The following is an 18,948-nucleotide window of genomic DNA, read 5'->3' as shown; positions in this document are numbered from 1 at the left end:
AAGTTTCAAGTTGTATTAGTCATATGTACGGGATATGCATGGTATACATTGTCCAGCGAAATGCTTACTTGCAGGTTCCTTGTCGACAACGCAACGACCTTGTGACTTTTGGCTAATTAATATTCAAGATAATTTACTGATGAATTACTAGAATAATTAATTGATCTGATTTAGGTAGCCTAATGGTTAGAGCTTTGGACCAGTAACCGAAAGGTTGCTAGATCGAATCCCCGAGCTGACAAGGTAAAAATCTGTCGTTCCCCGGTAGGCGATCATTATAAATAAGAATGTGTTCTTAACTGACTTGCCTAGTTAAACAAAAGGTTAAACAAAAAAATGTAATATTTGGTTATCCTATCTAAATTAATCTAAGAAGGGCACCATTAAAGGTTGGATATAGAGACCCTTGAATTAACACCATCTGTAGTTATCATTAACCGTTATACCATTAATTATATTTCAACTTCCACCAACTGTAAAAAAATAAAAATAAATAAAAAGACAGTGTTCAGATTTACCCATGCATGCCATGCCCAAAATCGCACACACACAGAAAGAGAGAGATTTAAAAGTGAATCAATAAGTTTCAAATCATAGGTCAAAATAAATTGTTGCTGTCCTTGGTTTTGAAACTGGTCGTCAAGGCAAGACTCCACTTTCACATCTATTTCCATTGTAATGATTGTAGGCTACCAAGGCATACCTAATAAAGTGCAACACATTTGAACGAATTTGATCCAGGTCTGCATCACCTTTTGCCTACACATCGGCCAGAGATGGAGTTGTGAATGAGAACACCTTTTGCCTACACATCAGCCAGAGATGGAGTTGTGAATGAGAACACCTTTTGCCTACACATCGGCCAGAGATGGAGTTGTGAATGAGAACACCTTTTGCCTACACATCAGCCAGAGATGGAGATGTGAATGAGAACACCTTTTGCCTACACATCAGCCAGAGATGGAGATGTGAATGAGCACACCTTTTGCCTACACATCAGCCAGAGATGGAGATGTGAATGAGAACACCTTTTGCCTACACATCAGCCAGAGATGGAGATGTGAATGAGCACACCTTTTGCCTACACATCAGCCAGAGATGGAGTTGTGAATGAGAACACCTTTTGCCTACACATCGGCCAGAGATGGAGTTGTGAATGAGAACACCTTTTGCCTACACATCGGCCAGAGATGGAGTTGTGAATGAGAACACCCTTTGCCTACACATCACCAGAGATGGAGTTGTGAATGAGCACACCTTTTGCCTACACATCGGCCAGAGATGGAGTTGTGAATGAGCACACCTTTTGCCTACACATCACCAGAGATGGAGTTGTGAATGAGCACACCTTTTGCCTACACATCACCAGAGATGGAGTTGTGAATGAGCACACCTTTTGCCTACACATCACCAGAGATGGAGTTGTGAATGAGCACACCTTTTGCCTACACATCACCAGAGATGGAGTTGTGAATGAGCACACCTTTTGCCTACACATCACCAGAGATGGAGTTGTGAATGAGCACACCTTTTGCCTACACATCACCAGAGATGGAGTTGTGAATGAGCACACCTTTTGCCTACACATCACCAGAGATGGAGTTGTGAATGAGCACACCTTTTGCCTACACATCACCAGAGATGGAGTTGTGAATGAGCACACCTTTTGCCTACACATCACCAGAGATGGAGTTGTGAATGAGCACACCCTTTTGCCTACACATCACCAGAGATGGAGTTGTGAATGAGCACACCCTTTTGCCTACACATCACCAGAGATGGAGTTGTGAATGAGAACACCTTTTGCCTACACATCACCAGAGATGGAGTTGTGAATGAGCACACCTTTTGCCTACACATCACCAGAGATGGAGTTGTGAATGAGCACACCCTTTTGCCTACACATCACCAGAGATGGAGTTGTGAATGAGAACACCTTTTGGGGAGAGGAATATGCTTCATATTCTTTCCATTAAATCCCTTTGATTGAACCTTTCAATTAAAATCAATCTAATACATTACTTTGGTGTGAAGTGGCTCACAGCATTTGGAAAATAACACACTGTCTAGAGCACTAGATGAACATCGATATTGGTTTTTTATTGATAGATAAGTGATGGATTTGGATTAAATCACATATTGTGGAAATCAGAGGTCACACAGACAGTACACACTACCTACACATTCTTACCTTTTTTTTGTCCTGGAACTACAAAGCTTATTAAAATAATCTAAGCTTGATGTTAAGTTCATTATTTGATTCAGCTGTGCAATGCTAGGGCAAAAACCAAAATGTGCACCCCTTGGGTGTGAATGAATGAGCTGGTTGGCAGAAGTGCTGCATGAAAAGTTCAGATTCAGCTACTAAATGTGTTTAGTACAGGGCTGTGTTCAGTAGGGTAAACCGTAGCAAAACCTTTTTAAAAACAAAACTGAGTATTTATCATGTTCAAGTCGGCTACCTCCTAGTTTCACTACATTCCACAAATGTTTCTTGCCTACTGAACACAACCCAGGAATCCAATTGGTATGTAGTATAGAACAAGTTTAGACTTGTTGCTTCAACGTTAACACACGTTGGCCAACAAAGCAATCCTTCCCAATGATTCATCTCCAACTAAGAAACCTGCAGAACCTTTATCTCCCACATCCATTGAAAATTGACAACATTTACACAATTTGATTCCACAAGTTGAATCAAAACAATCAAATCAAACCACACCGTTTCCCTGACAACGCTTCAGTAGGACCAGACGTTTTTCCCAACCACATGACCTGACCATGGAAAAACTCTGGGCCCTAGTTATGGTTATATGGACTACAACTATGTAAAGTACCTAGTTATGGCTTCCAATAAAAAGGTCCAGAGATATCCCTGATCAGGTCCCGTGGTCAGGAAAAACTCCTGAGTATCAACCATACAGTATGATAGAGGACTCTTGTATTCCAAAAGCCTGTTTAAGCATGGGCAGCGCCATTGAGGACTTTCACCATTTTGAAGTAGTCGACTTCCTATGGGTTAAGGAAGGATCACATAATTCCATCCAAGTCATGAGGAAGGATCAGCCAATGAATTATACTCGGGAGTAAACATTCCAGAATTGCAGGTGGCAGTAAAATCACCAACCTGGACTTTTTACCTGTTCAAACAACACCCTCCAGATGGGAGTATATACACCCTTTCAGTTTGTTTACTAACTCATAGAAGTAGTAGAAGAAGAAAATTAACTACTTCAAAATGGAGATGGCCTCAATGGCGCTGCCCATGCTTAAACACAGACGCCATAATGGGACGGATACAGCGTTGTGATGTCGATACATCTCTATGGTATATATAAAAAATAAAATACAGGAAGGCAGACATTGATCAAACATACAAGCAAGTCATTGCATTCTGAAAATCACATAACGCACAGAGACCAAAGCTCAATTAAATAAACACAACCAGCCCTGCACTTTATATTACAGTACATTCACAGCCCTGTTTCCTCGATAATCACACTGAAATTATCTACCATCATTCTAGGTATTATTACAAGTCATTTCAACAATATTGTATAACTGTTTGGTCCTGTGATAAGTGTTGCTTCGATCAATCAATAAATTACAACCAAAAATGGTGATTATTTGGTTATTAACAGAGTAACGTAATGACTGTTACCGTTTAATTTCGGAGTAAATACCAAGTGTACACGTGTTAAGTAAACCTCTGCCATCCTTTCTGTAGTGAAGAGCACTTGTTGGCGTCCGTATGTTAGCAGCGGCAGTCATGGAATCAAATGGATGGATGATTGATTGTTCAGGCCTCCTTTCTCTTCATGATGAGGGGACCGACGTTATCCCCCGTCTCCTCGTTATGTTTAGCATGAGCGCCATCGCAGTAGGGAAACTAGGGCCAGAAAAGTTGTTAGAATACACTAAATACATCTTAAAATTCCTTGCCTTGTTCCTGCTCAAAAATGCAAGTAATAACTACTAGCCTTACTAGCCAACAGTCTGTTTTAATTGGCTGATTCCTCACAACCACATCTTGCCATGCCGTGTCTATGTATTTCTAGTGGTTAAGACATGACTCATGTATAGGAGCCAAGTCTTAATACTTCTCTCTGCTTAATTTCGATCAAACCTAAATCAAACAAAGAGTATCAGATCGACAGCGAGCCTACCTTCTTGGACCTCCAACACCTGCAGTACACCGCCTTGTCCCCGAGATCTTCCATGTCAAAAGCATGCACCACTTTGGGGTCGTCTTTCTGCAGGTCCAGGTTGACCTTGGGCTTGACCCCTGACCCCTTGGAGAAGTACTGGAAGAGGAGGATGCCCGCAGCTGTAGCTCCTGCAGTCACGCCGATGGCTGCCACCAATTCAGCTGTAAATCAAAAAACAGAAACTTAAGACAGGCTGCTTTGCGTGATGTTTTGGTGTCTCTACCTTTGTGCTGTCGTCTGTGACCAATAATGTTTGTACCATGTTTTGTGTTGCTACCATGTTGTTCTGCTGCCATGTTGTGTTACTACCGTGTTGTTGTCATGTTGTGTTGTTGTCTTAGGTCTCTCTCTTGTCGTGATGTGTGTTTTGTCCTACATTTTTAATCCCAGCCCATCCCACGGGAGGCCTTTTGGTTGGCCGTCATTGTAAATAATAATTTGTTCTTAACTGACTTGCCTAGTTAAATAAATGTTTAAAAAAATACTTAAGACTCTGATCCAGTATCTAGTTTAGGTAGGGCTCCAACCACACTTTAATAAGAAGAATACATTCTAATGTATTGCATTGCCTCTGTAAAGAATCCATACCTTGCAGTTGTCACATTTGGTTGCTTTAACGTTGATACATTTAATGGAATGGAATGGTGGCTGCTTGCCAGAAGATACCCACCCTTCCGTTATGCTTGTTTACACTGAGATACACGGAGGTCGGAACGCAATCATTAGGACACTGTGGAGCCGGTGTGAGATAGGGGATGAAAAACACCTCAATGCAGGGATGGGACATGCCATTGTACTCCACATTTTATCTTTATCCACACTGATACATCGAGAAGATTGAAATACTGCTAGTTTTCCTGGAAAACTGCCCTTTTCACCCTCATGCTAGTTACCAGTAGCCACCGCAGCCATTTTGGAATGGCAGGGTCAGCCAATCAGCTCCTTTGTTCAACGCAATGTGCCATTCCATAATGGCTGCTGTGACTACTGGTATTTTTATTTTATTACCAATTTTTCTCCCCAATTTCGTGACATCCAATTGGTAGTTACAGTCTTGTCCCATTGCTGCAACTCACGTACAGACTCGGGAGAGGTGAATGTCGAGAGACACGCGTCCTCCGAAACACGACCCTACCTAGCCGCACTGCTTCTTGACACACTGCTCGCTTAACTCGGAAGCCAGCTGCTAGAGCTCGATGGGACAAGGACATCCCGGCCGGTCAAACCCTCCCCTAACCCGGATGACGCTGGGCCAATTGTGAGCCGCCTCATGGGTCTCCCGGTTGCGGCCGGCTGCGACACAGGCTGGGATCGAACCCGGGTCTGTAGTGACGCCTCAAGCACTGCAATGCAGTGTCTTAGACCGCTGCGCCACTCGGGAGGCAGGCTCCTGGTATTATTGACAGTATTTCAATCTGAAATGCATCTGAAATGTATTGGGAGGTTCAGAAGATGGCGTGGTAAGATCTTCTGTTTAGAAGTTATATTTCCCCCCAGTCTGATTTATTGCCTGGTCTTGTGCACTCAGTTGTAATGAGTTGTCGGCATAGTAGAGTGTGTATGCATGTGTTCCTGAGAGTCTTACCTTTCAGTTATGGGGTCATAATATTTTGTAGCATAAACCATTCAAAAGAGACACATTTGTTGGAAGAAAACAGAAACTGCTCTGTTTATTACAACCGCATGTAGAAGCTACAGGATACCGGCATGAGCCCGGTTCTATGAACCATGCACACATTTTATCTCGCGACCCCATTTCAAATCAAGTCACGACCCCTAGTTTGGGAAACACTGCCTTACAGAGAAATACTTTTCTCGGCCTCATATGAACCCCTTTTTCTATAACGTTATCGAGCGAAATTAAGAAGGAATGTCGACGTAACCTGTAGCGACATGAAATGCTAAATGTTGCAGAAGAAAAGATAATTCGCCACATAATTTTCCATCAATCGATGTCGATTTAACTGTAATCCTTTTTGCGCATAAGTATAAATACATCCGACAGGAGAGTTTTAGTGATGAGTTTGGGTCTCAGGACAGAGGATCTCGAAATCTCAGGTCAGATTTTGGGAAACCCTGAGATACCCTGCCTAATAGCCTATAAATTAATCCTGGAATAGGCTACTGATGATGGGGTCTTAATTTCAATCACTGAATCAAATATGAATAATATGAATATGAACTGAATAAACTTGTCAACAACAGCCAGTGTTTGGCTTTTTACTTTAGCCTAATCTGACTGATTTGTTTCTGTCAATCTAATGCAACCATTTTAACAGCTGATCGGCAAATTGCAATAGAGGCGAGCTGTGACCATGATCACAATTGATAATTCCAATTGAATGAACTAAACTTGGTCATTAATAATCGCATAATAACAGAAGGCTACAACAGCAATAAGCAATAAACTGAAGTTATAGGCTAATTATTAAATCCTTTGCCAGCTCCAGGTAGGATACACAAGCGCCAAAAATTGATTTGCAATGTATGACTCTGGTGACTTCGCCATTCCAACATATTTATTGTATCAAATGCAGGCTATTATAGCCTAGAATGTCATCGAAATTAATGTGATGGCCAGATGCAAATGTATCATTGTGCTTATTTAATGTCCGTTTCATTGTGAACTTTTCCCCATAATAGAAGCACAAGAGGGAGTTCCATAACTTCCACTTCAAATATCCAATGGCGCAGCAAAACCCTTAACTCGCTTGATACGGTTTTCCATAAACAAAGTCGAAATAAAATAATAATTTTGTTAAAACCACCTCTTCCGAGCGAGTTCATCGAGAGTAAATTTAAACAGTTTCCCAGAGCGTTTTGTCGCAGTTATTTCTTGACACGCATCAGTTCTAGCGCGTTAATATTGTTTTATGGGAAAAGGGTTATGTGAACTTTTTACTAACTGCCTGGCTAGCCAAAACAGGAGGCAACAAGTCAAGGTCGCAGTCTTACAAAATGACAGGCATGCTAGCTATTATGCCATCGTCAAAACATTTACAGATTACATTAACCAATGTCATAAACTAGCTCAAAATTTTCTGAAATATTGCTAAATAACAACAGTTTTCGTAGCTAAGTACGTAACGTTAGCTAGCTAGCTGGCTAATATAAGCTAGCTTCAACTTGTTTGCTAGTTAGCATGGCATATTTACCTTTTGACAGGGAAACGTTGTTGGAACTCATGGCTTGCAACTATACGATTGATCAAAGGCAGTTTTATGGAGAAGGTGTAGCAAACTATCGGTATGGCTCAAATCTTGCGTAGTAAATGGCACATATTTTAGATTAGTTAGAAAATGTGAACACGCAGCTAACTATATTAGCGTTATGGCAGCAACATTAGTGTCCCAGCAGCAACATTAAGAATACCGGCTTTCCGATTTTGCCTTCAAAATAAAAGTCTGTGGTAAAACGCTATGTGTATGAGACGAAATCAATCATTTTTGCAGCTTTGCATAGTGCATAATGTCAAAATGTCACAAAATTATAACTACATCAGGGGAAGAATCTAAGTTAAAGAAAATTGCTACTTTATACAAAATAGATAATATTATAAGGTGGAGCACATTGAGAAATGGTGCTTAAAATGAATGTTAAAAAAAACAATATTCTACAGACCCTATTGGTCTAGTGCTAGAGCAAGCACCTGGATGATCATCAAGACTCTTGGAAGAAGGTTCTATGTGAAGATGATTCAAAAGTATAACTTTTTGGATGACATGGGTCCCATTATTGGCGAAAACCAAACACTGCATTCCAGAGTAAGAACCTCATAACAACGGTCAATCATGGTGGTGGTAGCGTGATGGTTTGGGGATGCTTTGCTGTCTCAGGACCTGGACAACTTGCCTTAATAGAAGGAACCATGAATTCTGCTCTGTATCAAATAATTCTACAGGAGAATGTCAGGCCATCCGTCTGTGAGCTGAAGCTGAAGTGCAGCTGGGTCATGCAGCAAGACAATGATCCAAAACACACAATCAAGTCTAAATTAACATTTTTAAAAAGCAACACATTTTAAGTTTTGGAATGGCCTAGTCAAAGTCCAGACCTAATCCCATTTGAGATGTTGTGGCAGGACTTGAAACGAGTAGTTCATGCTTGAAAACCCACAAATGTCGCTGAGTTACAGCAGTTCTGCATGGAAGAGTGAGCCAAAATCCCTCCACAGTGACGTGAGAGACTGATCAACTACAGGAAGCGTTTGGTATGAGTCATTGCAGCTAAAGGAGGCACAACCAGTTATCGAGTGTAAAGCGGGCAATTACTTTTTCACACAGGGTCATTGGGTGTTGCATAACTTTGTTCATGAAATAAGTATGTAATTGTTGTGTTATTTGTTCACTCAGGTTTCCTTTATCTACTGTAGTATTAGGTTTTGGTTGAAGATCTGATAACATTCAGTGTCAAAAATATGCATTAGAGAAAATTTAGAAAGGGGCAAATACTTGTTCACAGCACTGTGTGGGTTTTAAATATGATCATATATTTTTAAATCACATTATTTGATATATATGGATATATATAACTTTTATGTATGGGAGTCTCTGAATACCAGAAGAGCCCAGCATTGGCAACTTAAAAAAATAAATAAAAAGCAGTACCTCAGCTCCTGTATTAATTAGAGATCCAACAATTTTGCAGACCCTCTCTCTGTACTGGCTGTATACTCGTGCTCCCGAGTGGCACAGCGGTCTAAGGCACTGCATCTTAGTGCAAGAGGCATCACTACAGTCCCTGGTTTGAATCCAGGCTGTATTACATCCGGCCGTGACTGGGAGTCCCATAGGGCGACGCACATTTGGCCCAGTGTCATCCGGGGTAGGCCGTCATCGTAAATAAGAATTTGTTCTTAACTGACTTGCCTAGTTAAATAAAGGTTAAATTGTGTGTTCATGTTCACAGGGCTGAGAATGAGACCCTGGTCTGAATAGTGACCCCCTGTCTAAATTAAAGTTTAAAAAATATTACAAAAATATATATATATATAGTTGAAGTTGGAAGTTTACATACACATAGGATGGAGTCATTAAAACACGTTTTAAACCACTCCACAAATGTCTTGTTAACAAACTATAGTTTTGGCAAGTAGGTTAGGACATCTACTATGTGCATGACACAAGTAATTTTTCCAACAATTGTTTACAGACAGATTATTTCACTTAGAATTCACTATATCACAATTCCAATGGGTCAGAAGTTTACATACAGTAAGTTGACTGTGCCTTTAAAAAGCTTGGAATATTCCAGAAAATGATGTCATGGCTTTAGAAGCTTCTGATAGGCTTATTGACATCATTTGAGTCAATTGGAGGTGTACCTGTGGATGTATTTCAAGGCCTACCTTCAAACTCAGTGCCTCTTTGCTTGACATCATGGGAAAATCAAAAGAAATCAGCCAAGTCTTGTAGACCTCCACAAGTCTGGTCCAACGCCTGAAGGTACCATGTTCATCTGTACAAACAATAGTACGCAAGTATAGACATCATGGGACCACGCAGCCATCATACCGCTCAGGAAGGAGACGCGTTCTGTCTCCTAGAGATGCAAATCAATCCCAGAACAACAGCAAAGGACCTTGTGAAGATGCTGGAGGAAACAGGTACAAAAGTATCTATATCCACAGTAAAACGAGTCCTATATCAACATAACCTGAAAGTCCGCTCAGCAAGGAAGAAGCCACTGCTCCAAAACCGCCATAAAAAAGCCAGACTACGGTTTGCAACTGCACATGGGGACAAAGATCATACTTTTTGGAGAAATGTCCTCTGGTCTGATGAAACAAAAATAGAACTGTTTGGCCATAATGACCATCGTTATGTTTGGAGGAAAAAGGGGGATGCTTGCAAGCCAAAGAACACCATCCCAACTGTGAATTATGGGGGTGGCAGCATCATGTTGTGGGGGTGCTTTGCTGCAGGAGGGACTGGTGCAATTCACAAAAGAGATGGCATCATTAGGTAGGAAAATTATGTGGATATATTCAAGCAACATCTTAAGACATCAGTCAGGAAGTTAAAGCTTGGTTGCAAATGGGTCTTCCAAATGGACAATGACCCCATGCATACTTCCAAAGCTGTGGCAAAATGGCTTAAGGACAACAAAGTCAAGGTATTGGAGTGGCCATCACAAAGTCCTGACCTCTATTCTATAGAAAATGTGTGGGCAGAACTGAAAAAGCGTGTGAGCAAGGAGGCCTAAAAACCTGACTCGGTTACACCAGCTCTGTCAGGAGGAATGGGCCAAAATTCACCCAACTTATTGTGGGAAGCTTGTGGAAGACCACCCGAAACGTTTGACCCAAGTTAAAAAATTTAAAGGCAATGCTACCCAATACTAATTGAGTGTATGTAAACTTCTGACCCACTGGGAATGTGATGAAATAAATAAAAGCTGAAATAAATAATTCTCTCTAATATTATTATGACATTTCACATTCTTAAAATAAAGTGGTGATCCTACTGAACTAAAACAGGTTACCTTTACTAGGATTAAATGTCAGGAATTGTGAAAAACGGAGTTTAAATGTATTTGCCTAAGGTGTATGTAAACTTCAACTGTGTGTATATATATATATATCGAATACATAATACATATTGGCTTATACAGCACAAACTATTCTGGGTGCCACAGTTAAAGTATTATAGGGAATACTCAGTAGGGTCTGTAGAATGGATACAGTATATGAGGCTCTGAATAATATGGAGTGTTGCTGGCTTTTATCTCCACCCATTCCATTGGCCACAATGCAATACACTGCAGGCCTAGTTGTTTTCATATTGGCTTGTATAGAAAGAAACTATTTCATGTGCAGAGGTAAAAGTGTGGCTGGGAGTCCTCAGTACGGTCTGTAGAAACCACTTCCAAATGACCCGGTGCTATCCATGGTTCTGAAGTCAATGCCTATACAGTGTATTCGGAAAGTATTCAGACCCCTTCACTTTTTCCACATCGTTACATTACAGCCTTATTCTAAAATGGATTGGAATAATCCCCCCCCCCCCCCAAACTACACACAATACCCCATAATAACAAAGCAAAAACAGGTTTTTAGAAATGTTATCAAATTTATATAACAAAATATATATTACATTTACATAAGTATTCAGACCCTTTACTCAATACTTTGTTGAAGCACCTTTGGCAGTGATTACAGCCTCAAGTCTTCTTGGGTATGACACTACAACTTTGGCTCACCTGTTTTTGGGGAGTTTCTCCCATTCTTCTCTGCAGATCCTCTCAAGCTCTGTCAGGTTGGATGGGGAGTTTCGCTGCACAGCCATTTTCAGGTCTCTCCAGAGATGTTCGATCGGGTTCAAGTACGGGCTTTGTTTGGGCCAGTCAAGGATATTCAGAGACTAGTCCCGAAGCCACTCTTGCATTGTCTTGGCTGTGTGCTTAGGGTCATTGTCCTGTTGGAAGGTGAACCTTCGCCCCAGTCTGAGGTCCTAAGCACTCTGGAGCAGGTTTTCATCAAGGATCTCTCTGTAATTTGCTCCGTTCAACTTTCCCTCGATCCTGTAACATGCTGCCACCACTATGCTTCACCGTAGGGATGGTGATGAGCGGTGCCTGGTTTTCTCCAGACGTAATGCTTGGCATTCAGGCCAGAGAGTTCATTTGTGGTTTCATCAGACCAGAGAATCTTGTTTCTCATAGTCTGAGAGTCCTTTAGGTGCCTTTTGGCAAACTCCAAGTGGGCTGTCATGTGCCTTTTTACTGAGGAGTGGCTTCCGTCTGGCCACTCTACCATAAAGGCCTGATTGGTGGAGTGCTGCAGTGGTGGTTGTCCTTCCGGAAGGTTCTCCCATCTCCACAGAGGAACTCTGGAGCTCTGTCAGAGTGACCATAGGGTTCTTTGTCACCTTCCTGACAAAGGCCCTTCTCCCCCGATTGCTCAGTTTGGCCGGGTGGCCAGCTGTAAGAAGAGTCTTGGTGGTTTCAAACTTCTTCCATTTAAGAATGATGGAGGCCAGGGGCCTCCTGAGTGGCGCAGCGGTCTACGGCACTGCATCGCAGTGTTACTACAGCCTGGGGTTTGATCCCAGGCTGTAGTGGGGCTGTGTCACAACCGGCCATGACCGGGAGTCCCATATGGCGGCACACAATTAGCCCAGCGTCGTCCGGGTTAGGGGAGGGTTTGACCGGGGGGGCTTTACTTGGTTCATCGTGCTCTAGCGACTCGATGTGGTGGGCTGGGTGCCTGCAGGCTGACCTCGGTTGTCAGTTGAACTGTGTTTCCTCCAACACATTGGAGTCGGAGGATGGAGGTCACTGTGTTCTTGGGGACCTTCGATGCTGCAGAAATGTTTTGGTACCCTTCCCCAGATCTGTGCCTCGACACAATCCTGTCTCAGATATCTACGGACAATTCCTTCAACCTCATGGCTTGGTTTTTGCTCTGACATGCAATGTCAACTGTTGGAGCTCATATACACAGGTGTGTGCCTTTCCAAATCATGTCCAATCAATTGAATTTACCACAGGTGGACTCCAATCAGGTTGTAGAAACATCTCACGGATAGTCAATCGAAACAGGATGCACCTGAGCTCAATTTCGAAATCTCATAGCAAAGGGTCTGAATACTTATGTAAATAAGATATTTCTGTTTTTTAACTATTTCTAAAAACCTGTTTTCGCTTTGTCATTATGGGTTATTGTGTGTAGATTGACGAGGGAAAAAATTCATTTAATACATTGTAGAATAAGGCTGTAACGTAGCAAAATGTGGAAAAAGTCAAGGGATCTGAATACTTTCCGAATGCACTGTATATATGACAGCACACTACCATAGGAATCTTCAAAACACAGGATGTAAGAGAATACAAATTATTTTATTAGAAGTAAACGGCAGTAGTCTGGAAGATATTTGGAGCACATTTGACAAACAGACCCAGCAACACTGTCACCAAAACAAACATGTTCAGAAACTTGTCTCTGAGACATGCTTCAGTTCTGCTGGTTGTTACGATGGTCCCAATTACTTCATGATCTGACAGCACCCTTTGCGAGATGAACATACACTACCGGTCAAAAGTTTTAGAACACCTACTCATTCAAAGGTTTTTCTTTATCCAAGACAGAGAGTGATAGAGTACTGCATCAGATGACCTGGCCTCCACAATCCCCCGACCTCAACCAAATTGAGATGGTTTGGGATGAGTCGGACCGCAGAGTGAAGGAAAAGCAACCAACAAGTGCTCAGCATATGTGGGAACTCCTTCAAGACTGTTGGAAAATCATTCCAGGTGAAGCTGGTTGAGAGAATGCCAAGAGTGTGCAAAGCTGTCATCAAGGCAAAGGGTGGCTACTTTGAAGAATCTCAAATATAAAATGTATTTGGATTTGTTTAACACTTTTTTGGTTACTACATGATTCCATATGTGTTATTTCATAATCTACAATGTAGAAAATAGTAAAAATAAAGAAAAACCCTTCAATGAGTAGGTGTTCAAAAACATTTGACCGGTAGTGTATATTTTGGTGATGACCTGAAAATAGAACAGACATTATTACATAATGCGGTGCATACAGTCGAGGAGGCAATTATGGCTATGTAGGATGGGGCTTAGGCTACCAAAGAAATGCAATAATCAGTTGCATAGAGTAATGGGCCAGATCACCAGCAGTCCTACATTTGCTGCTATAATTTTCCAGGGGAAATCAAACAAAATGCAGAATAAAGACACACTTGAGGAAAAGGTATAACTCATTTATTGTTGGATTATTTTGTATTTCCCTTGTGAAATTAGTAAAGTTTCAAATGACTCCCAAGACTTACTGGGTTAAATTGTAAGGTTGCAAACCTTTTCAACAAATATGTCAAACCATTTTTATTCTTAAAAAATTGCAATTTTTACACCGAATGTAGGCTACTAACTACAATGTTTCCAGTCACTAACTTCGCTGATGTTATTTAACAGAATGTCAATCAACCCATAGCAGGCCACTTACACAGCACACTCTACTCTCGTGCCAAATCCAGTTTCTTCTGTGTTTCTGAGAGTTTATCCTGTAGCCGTTTCTTTCTCCAATCCAAGAACTTCCTCCTCGCTCGGCTGGCCTGCCATCCAGAAAGGAAGCCTACCGCGAAAGAAATAGCGATTGAAACTTGGAGCGTCCTCTCAGAAACGTCCGCCATATTCACCTCTGTATGTTTAACAGTTTGTATAGCTTTTTGGTGGTTGTCAAAACCCACACAACATGTGTCGTCTTACTGTGACGTGATCTATACGAACGCGCCATACGGACACCACTACAGAGAGTATTGATGGCCAAACGTCGAGGTAAACTCAATGATGTGTATAAACCCGCGTAGCTATCTTGGTACTCCTCAATTGTAAAAAAAATAAATGTATACAGTATATATATATTTTCTAAGCTATAGAAATGCGTTTATTAATCTCTACATTCGTTTTTGGCAAATATATTATATTACAGACACATGAATGCATACTTTTTAATTATATGTGAGCTAAACAAACAAATAAAACATGAAAAAAAGATATTTTAGATAAATTTTTTTAGAGTACTAATGTTATTTATTTTTACTTAACCTTTATTTTAACTAGGAAAGTCACTTAATAAGAACAAATTCTTATTTACAATGACGGTTTACCCCGGCCAAACCCTAACCCGGACGACGCTGGGCCAATTGTGCGCGCTCTATGGAATTACCGCTCCCTAAAATTGAAGTAGTGTTACTTTTTAGTCCTGGTTGGTGCCAATATTTTTCAAGACTATTTCGCCCTCTAGTGGGTATTATCTTCGGTATAAATTAAACCTTAAATCTGTGCTTAGTGTGCTCAAATATAACTATTTGACAATTATTCCATACAACAGATTTTATGTATTTCCTTGTTAACCACAAATAATCTGTTACAATTTACCCCAGCCTAGCTGAGAACATTCCGTTCCTACTGACCCTAGTGGGCTGATGTGTAATTCTCTCTGATTTACACATTTTCTGAATGTAAAGTTGTGTTGCTATCCTTACTACTATACTTTAACTATCAAAAGTAGTGTAACGACCCTGGGTTTATAAGCACGGATATTGACTCTGCCGCATGAGCATGCTTTTGGGGGCACAGTCGATAGCGCGCTGGACTTCGGGCTAGAAGGTCGAGGATTCGAGGCCTGCTCCGTGCCAGTTTCATTACAGCAGGAAGTATCCCCGAACTGTCTAAATCTAAAACTGGTAACTAAATCAAGCCAAATTATTGAGTTAATATAATCTGTTTTCATTAAATGAGTCTAAACAAAGTATTTAAAATGACAAATTATATTCTAATGTGTCATAATTATATTCTAATTGTGTTGACATTTAAGATGAAATAATTGTATAAGATTAAATGTTTGTATGAAATATAATCCTATATTCTTACAATAATTGTCTGATTAATTACCAGCCTCTTTTTTTCACGGTTCCCGATAGGTCGATATTTCATTGGGGGCGGGAGTAGAGAACCTAGACGTAGATGTTTGGTATCTACGGTAACATGTTTGACATGGTAAAAGATGCAAGATCACCTGATCTGCAGGTTTATTCTTGTGGGTTTTTGGTTGCAAGTTTGTTTTAACACACAGGTGCATGTAATAATCTCCCGTTAGTAGTGTTTAAAGAAATCTAGAGCTAGCCTACTGCTGCGTGATAAGTTCTTCCTGTTGGTTGCAATTGACTCATGGAATGACATCTTCTGTTGTAGCGTTGCATTGACCAACTGAAGTAGAGAAGAGATTCAGCAACTCTTGGCGGACAATGGAATGAAATAAAAAAAGATTCTTTGTTAAAAGCAAAACGTTTTGGCTTTTGGCCTTTTTCAACTGGCCAACTCACAGAGCAAGACGAGAACGTCAAATACCGAATTGAGGCTGAATTGAGAATAAAAATAGGACACTTTCTGGATATCTGTCCTCTAATCTCTTCAGACACCTATCCAACATAGCACAACACATTTCGGGAATCCTCAAGATGTTTCCTATAATCACACAAAATAATGTTATCATATTCACAGGAGGCACGACACACCTATTTGTGTACACCGAGTCACAATCCATATTTTCAGTTTGCATTTGGTAGACTGGGACAGCAGCTTACATAAACTGGGATACCATTATTATAGTCCTAATTGTACCCCAATTCAATACCAGTTTGTGTGATTAGGAAACATCTGAGGATTTCAGAAGTGCATCATGTGTTGGGCTAATATGTTGGATAGATGTCACTCAGAAGACAGAAATGCACTAGTAACAGTACTACAAGAACCAGAGCCCGGTGTAAACTATTCAGAAATAAACCCACCAGGTTTAAGCTGTCCCAGTTTGTGATGTCCCACTCTTTCTGAATTCACTTGTACAAAAACGTAAAACTACATTTCCCCAAAATCAACATACTTCTCGAAGACTACAAAACAGAAGTGTAGAAATACAGAAGCAAGAAACTATATTTTTTGATACTCTGAGAAATGTGATTATGCTTATAGGTTGCAACCAACACCTATTATCTCCACAAATGTTTTCCCATTTGAACAAACCCCCCCTCTCCCTGACAGCATCAACAATCACCAAACCCCCCCTCTCCCTGACAGCATCAAGAATCACAAACCCCCCTCTCCCTGACAGCATCAAGAATCACAACCCCCCCCCCTCTCCCTGACAGCATCAAGAATCACAAACCCCCCTCTCCCTGACAGCATCAAGAATCACCAAAACCCCCCCTCTCCCTGACAGCATCAAGAATCACCCAAACCCCCCTCTCCCTGACAGCATCAAGAATCACAAAACCCCCCTCTCCCTGACAGCATCAAGAATCACCAAAACCCCCCTCTCCCTGACAGCATCAAGAATCACCAAAACCCCCCCTCTCCCTGACAGCATCAAGAATCACCCAAACCCCCCTCTCCCTGACAGCATCAAGAATCACCCAAACCCCCCTCTCCCTGACAGCATCAAGAATCACAAAACCCCCCTCTCCCTGACAGCATCAATAATCACCAAAACCCCCCTCTCCCTGACAGCATCAAGAATCACCAAAACCCCCCTCTCCCTGACAGCATCAATAATCACCAAAACCCCCCTCTCCCTGACAGCATTAAGAATCACCAGTTGACATCTCTATAGCTGTACAATTTTATTCCTTTTAGAAACAAAATGTCAATTTCAGTACGTACACATACCACACAGAATATTTTGTGTTCCTTTTCTTGTAATTTTTCTTAAGCAAGAGAGTTAAGCACTAAGCCTGCATTTACACAGGCAGCCCAATTCTGATTTTTTTCCACTAAATTGGTCTTTTGACCAATCAGATCAGCTCTTTTGCCAATAATTGGGCAAAAGATCAGAATTGGGCTGCCTGTATAAACGCAGCCTTACACACCGTAAATAACCATCAGGTTAGACATTTCATTAGTAGAGATTGCTGGTGGATATATTTATAGGTCTCCGTGTACATTCAGATCGATGATAGAAGGTCCATCCTCTAAAACCTTCCAGAATAAGTCTGTTTTATTTCAAATTCAGCAGGACTCGAGCAGAAGAAACTCACTCAAGATAAAAACCGGATTCTCAGAGCACATTTTGTATAATTCTTAACAATTCAAAACAGCTTTGAACAACCACTTACTCATTTTGGGTTATTGGCAGAGTTTGCAGCATTTTGCTAGGACATTATACCGAAGAGAGCTACTGCATAGCATGTTCTCTGTGATCAGAGATCAAACTCCTGTTCATTAACCCCACTGTAATGAGCTGGTAAGGGAAAACTCTAAGACTTCTGCTTTAATGCCAATCACTCAATAGCGCTTTAGTATGGGCATGAAGTAATTGCTGTCCTTGTGCTGTGGCAAGCAATATCTCTGTACACAATACTGTACAAACAGAGCTCTTACATAACACAGGTTTGATGGCTCAAGTCACGAGACGCAAACACAGTGTGTAAACACTGAGGAAGAGGAGCTTCGTATTGAGCCAGACTAACATACTAAAACGCTAACTTGAAGGGCCGTCACGTAGTCACAATGCTTCAATACTAGACTTGTAGGTGGTCTTCAGGTGTGACTAATACATGGATTTAAAATATGGACCACTGAAAAAGGAAAAATACTTTATATTTAAACTAGACTCAACAAATTAGAGCTTTGGAAGCAAAGAGAAACGTAATTTCCTAATAGTGCCTTCTCACAGCACAAGGACTTCAGTTACAGACATCTTTCCAGGACATTGTTTAGAGCACGTGTCAAACTCATTCCACGGAGGGCCGAGTGTCTGCGGGGTTTTCGCTCCTCCCTTGTACTTGATTGATGAATTAAAGTCACTAATTAGTAAAGAACTCCCCTCACCTGGGTTGTCTAGGTCAACATTTAAAAGGAAAAACCAGAAGACATGAGGCCCTCCGTGGAATGAGTTTGACACCCTTGGTTTAAAGACTTGAGGTGTTTCATCACTTCATTTCATCTTATCAGTGATACACACATGTAAAATTGGGACACTTTTAAAATACATTTGAAAAGCTATTGGGGGTAATACATAACGAAATGGTAATCCAAGGTTTAGCCACTGATCCAGACTAGTACCAGGGGCTAATGTAAGGTCTAATTCAATCATAAGAACATACATGCAAAGTTTGGGAACAGGGGGTACTTGGAATAACTCTCAGAGCAGACTGGCTATAGAACAACAAATAATACATACAACCACAAAAATCAACATTTAAAAAAAAAAATCGTCAAAAAAATAATA

General features: G+C 41.0%; 2 protein-coding genes across 2 annotated transcripts; both read right to left on the bottom strand.

The window, feature by feature from the left end:
• Positions 1 to 2,079: 2,079 nt before the first annotated feature.
• LOC120046076 (CDGSH iron-sulfur domain-containing protein 1-like) lies at positions 2,080 to 7,587 on the bottom strand. The gene is made up of 3 exons (XM_038991010.1): positions 7,364 to 7,587; positions 4,167 to 4,369; positions 2,080 to 3,889 (listed from the first exon to the last, which is right to left on the bottom strand). Exons 1-3 carry the CDS (start codon positions 7,392 to 7,394, stop codon positions 3,800 to 3,802), a joined length of 324 nt encoding a protein of 107 aa, XP_038846938.1. The 5' UTR covers positions 7,395 to 7,587; the 3' UTR covers positions 2,080 to 3,799.
• A 6,071-nt stretch (positions 7,588 to 13,658) lies between these two features.
• On the bottom strand, positions 13,659 to 14,749 carry LOC120045406 (mitoregulin-like). The gene is made up of 2 exons (XM_038990284.1): positions 14,167 to 14,749; positions 13,659 to 13,703 (listed from the first exon to the last, which is right to left on the bottom strand). The coding sequence occupies exon 1, from the start codon at positions 14,351 to 14,353 to the stop codon at positions 14,177 to 14,179; it is 177 nt and encodes a 58-aa protein (XP_038846212.1). The 5' UTR covers positions 14,354 to 14,749; the 3' UTR covers positions 13,659 to 13,703; positions 14,167 to 14,176.
• Between the last annotated feature and the right edge of the window lie 4,199 nt (positions 14,750 to 18,948).

This window comes from Salvelinus namaycush, chromosome 4, assembly GCF_016432855.1.
Source record: "Salvelinus namaycush isolate Seneca chromosome 4, SaNama_1.0, whole genome shotgun sequence".
Taxonomy (NCBI): domain Eukaryota; kingdom Metazoa; phylum Chordata; class Actinopteri; order Salmoniformes; family Salmonidae; genus Salvelinus; species Salvelinus namaycush.
This window is presented reverse-complemented; position numbering and strand designations above follow the sequence as displayed.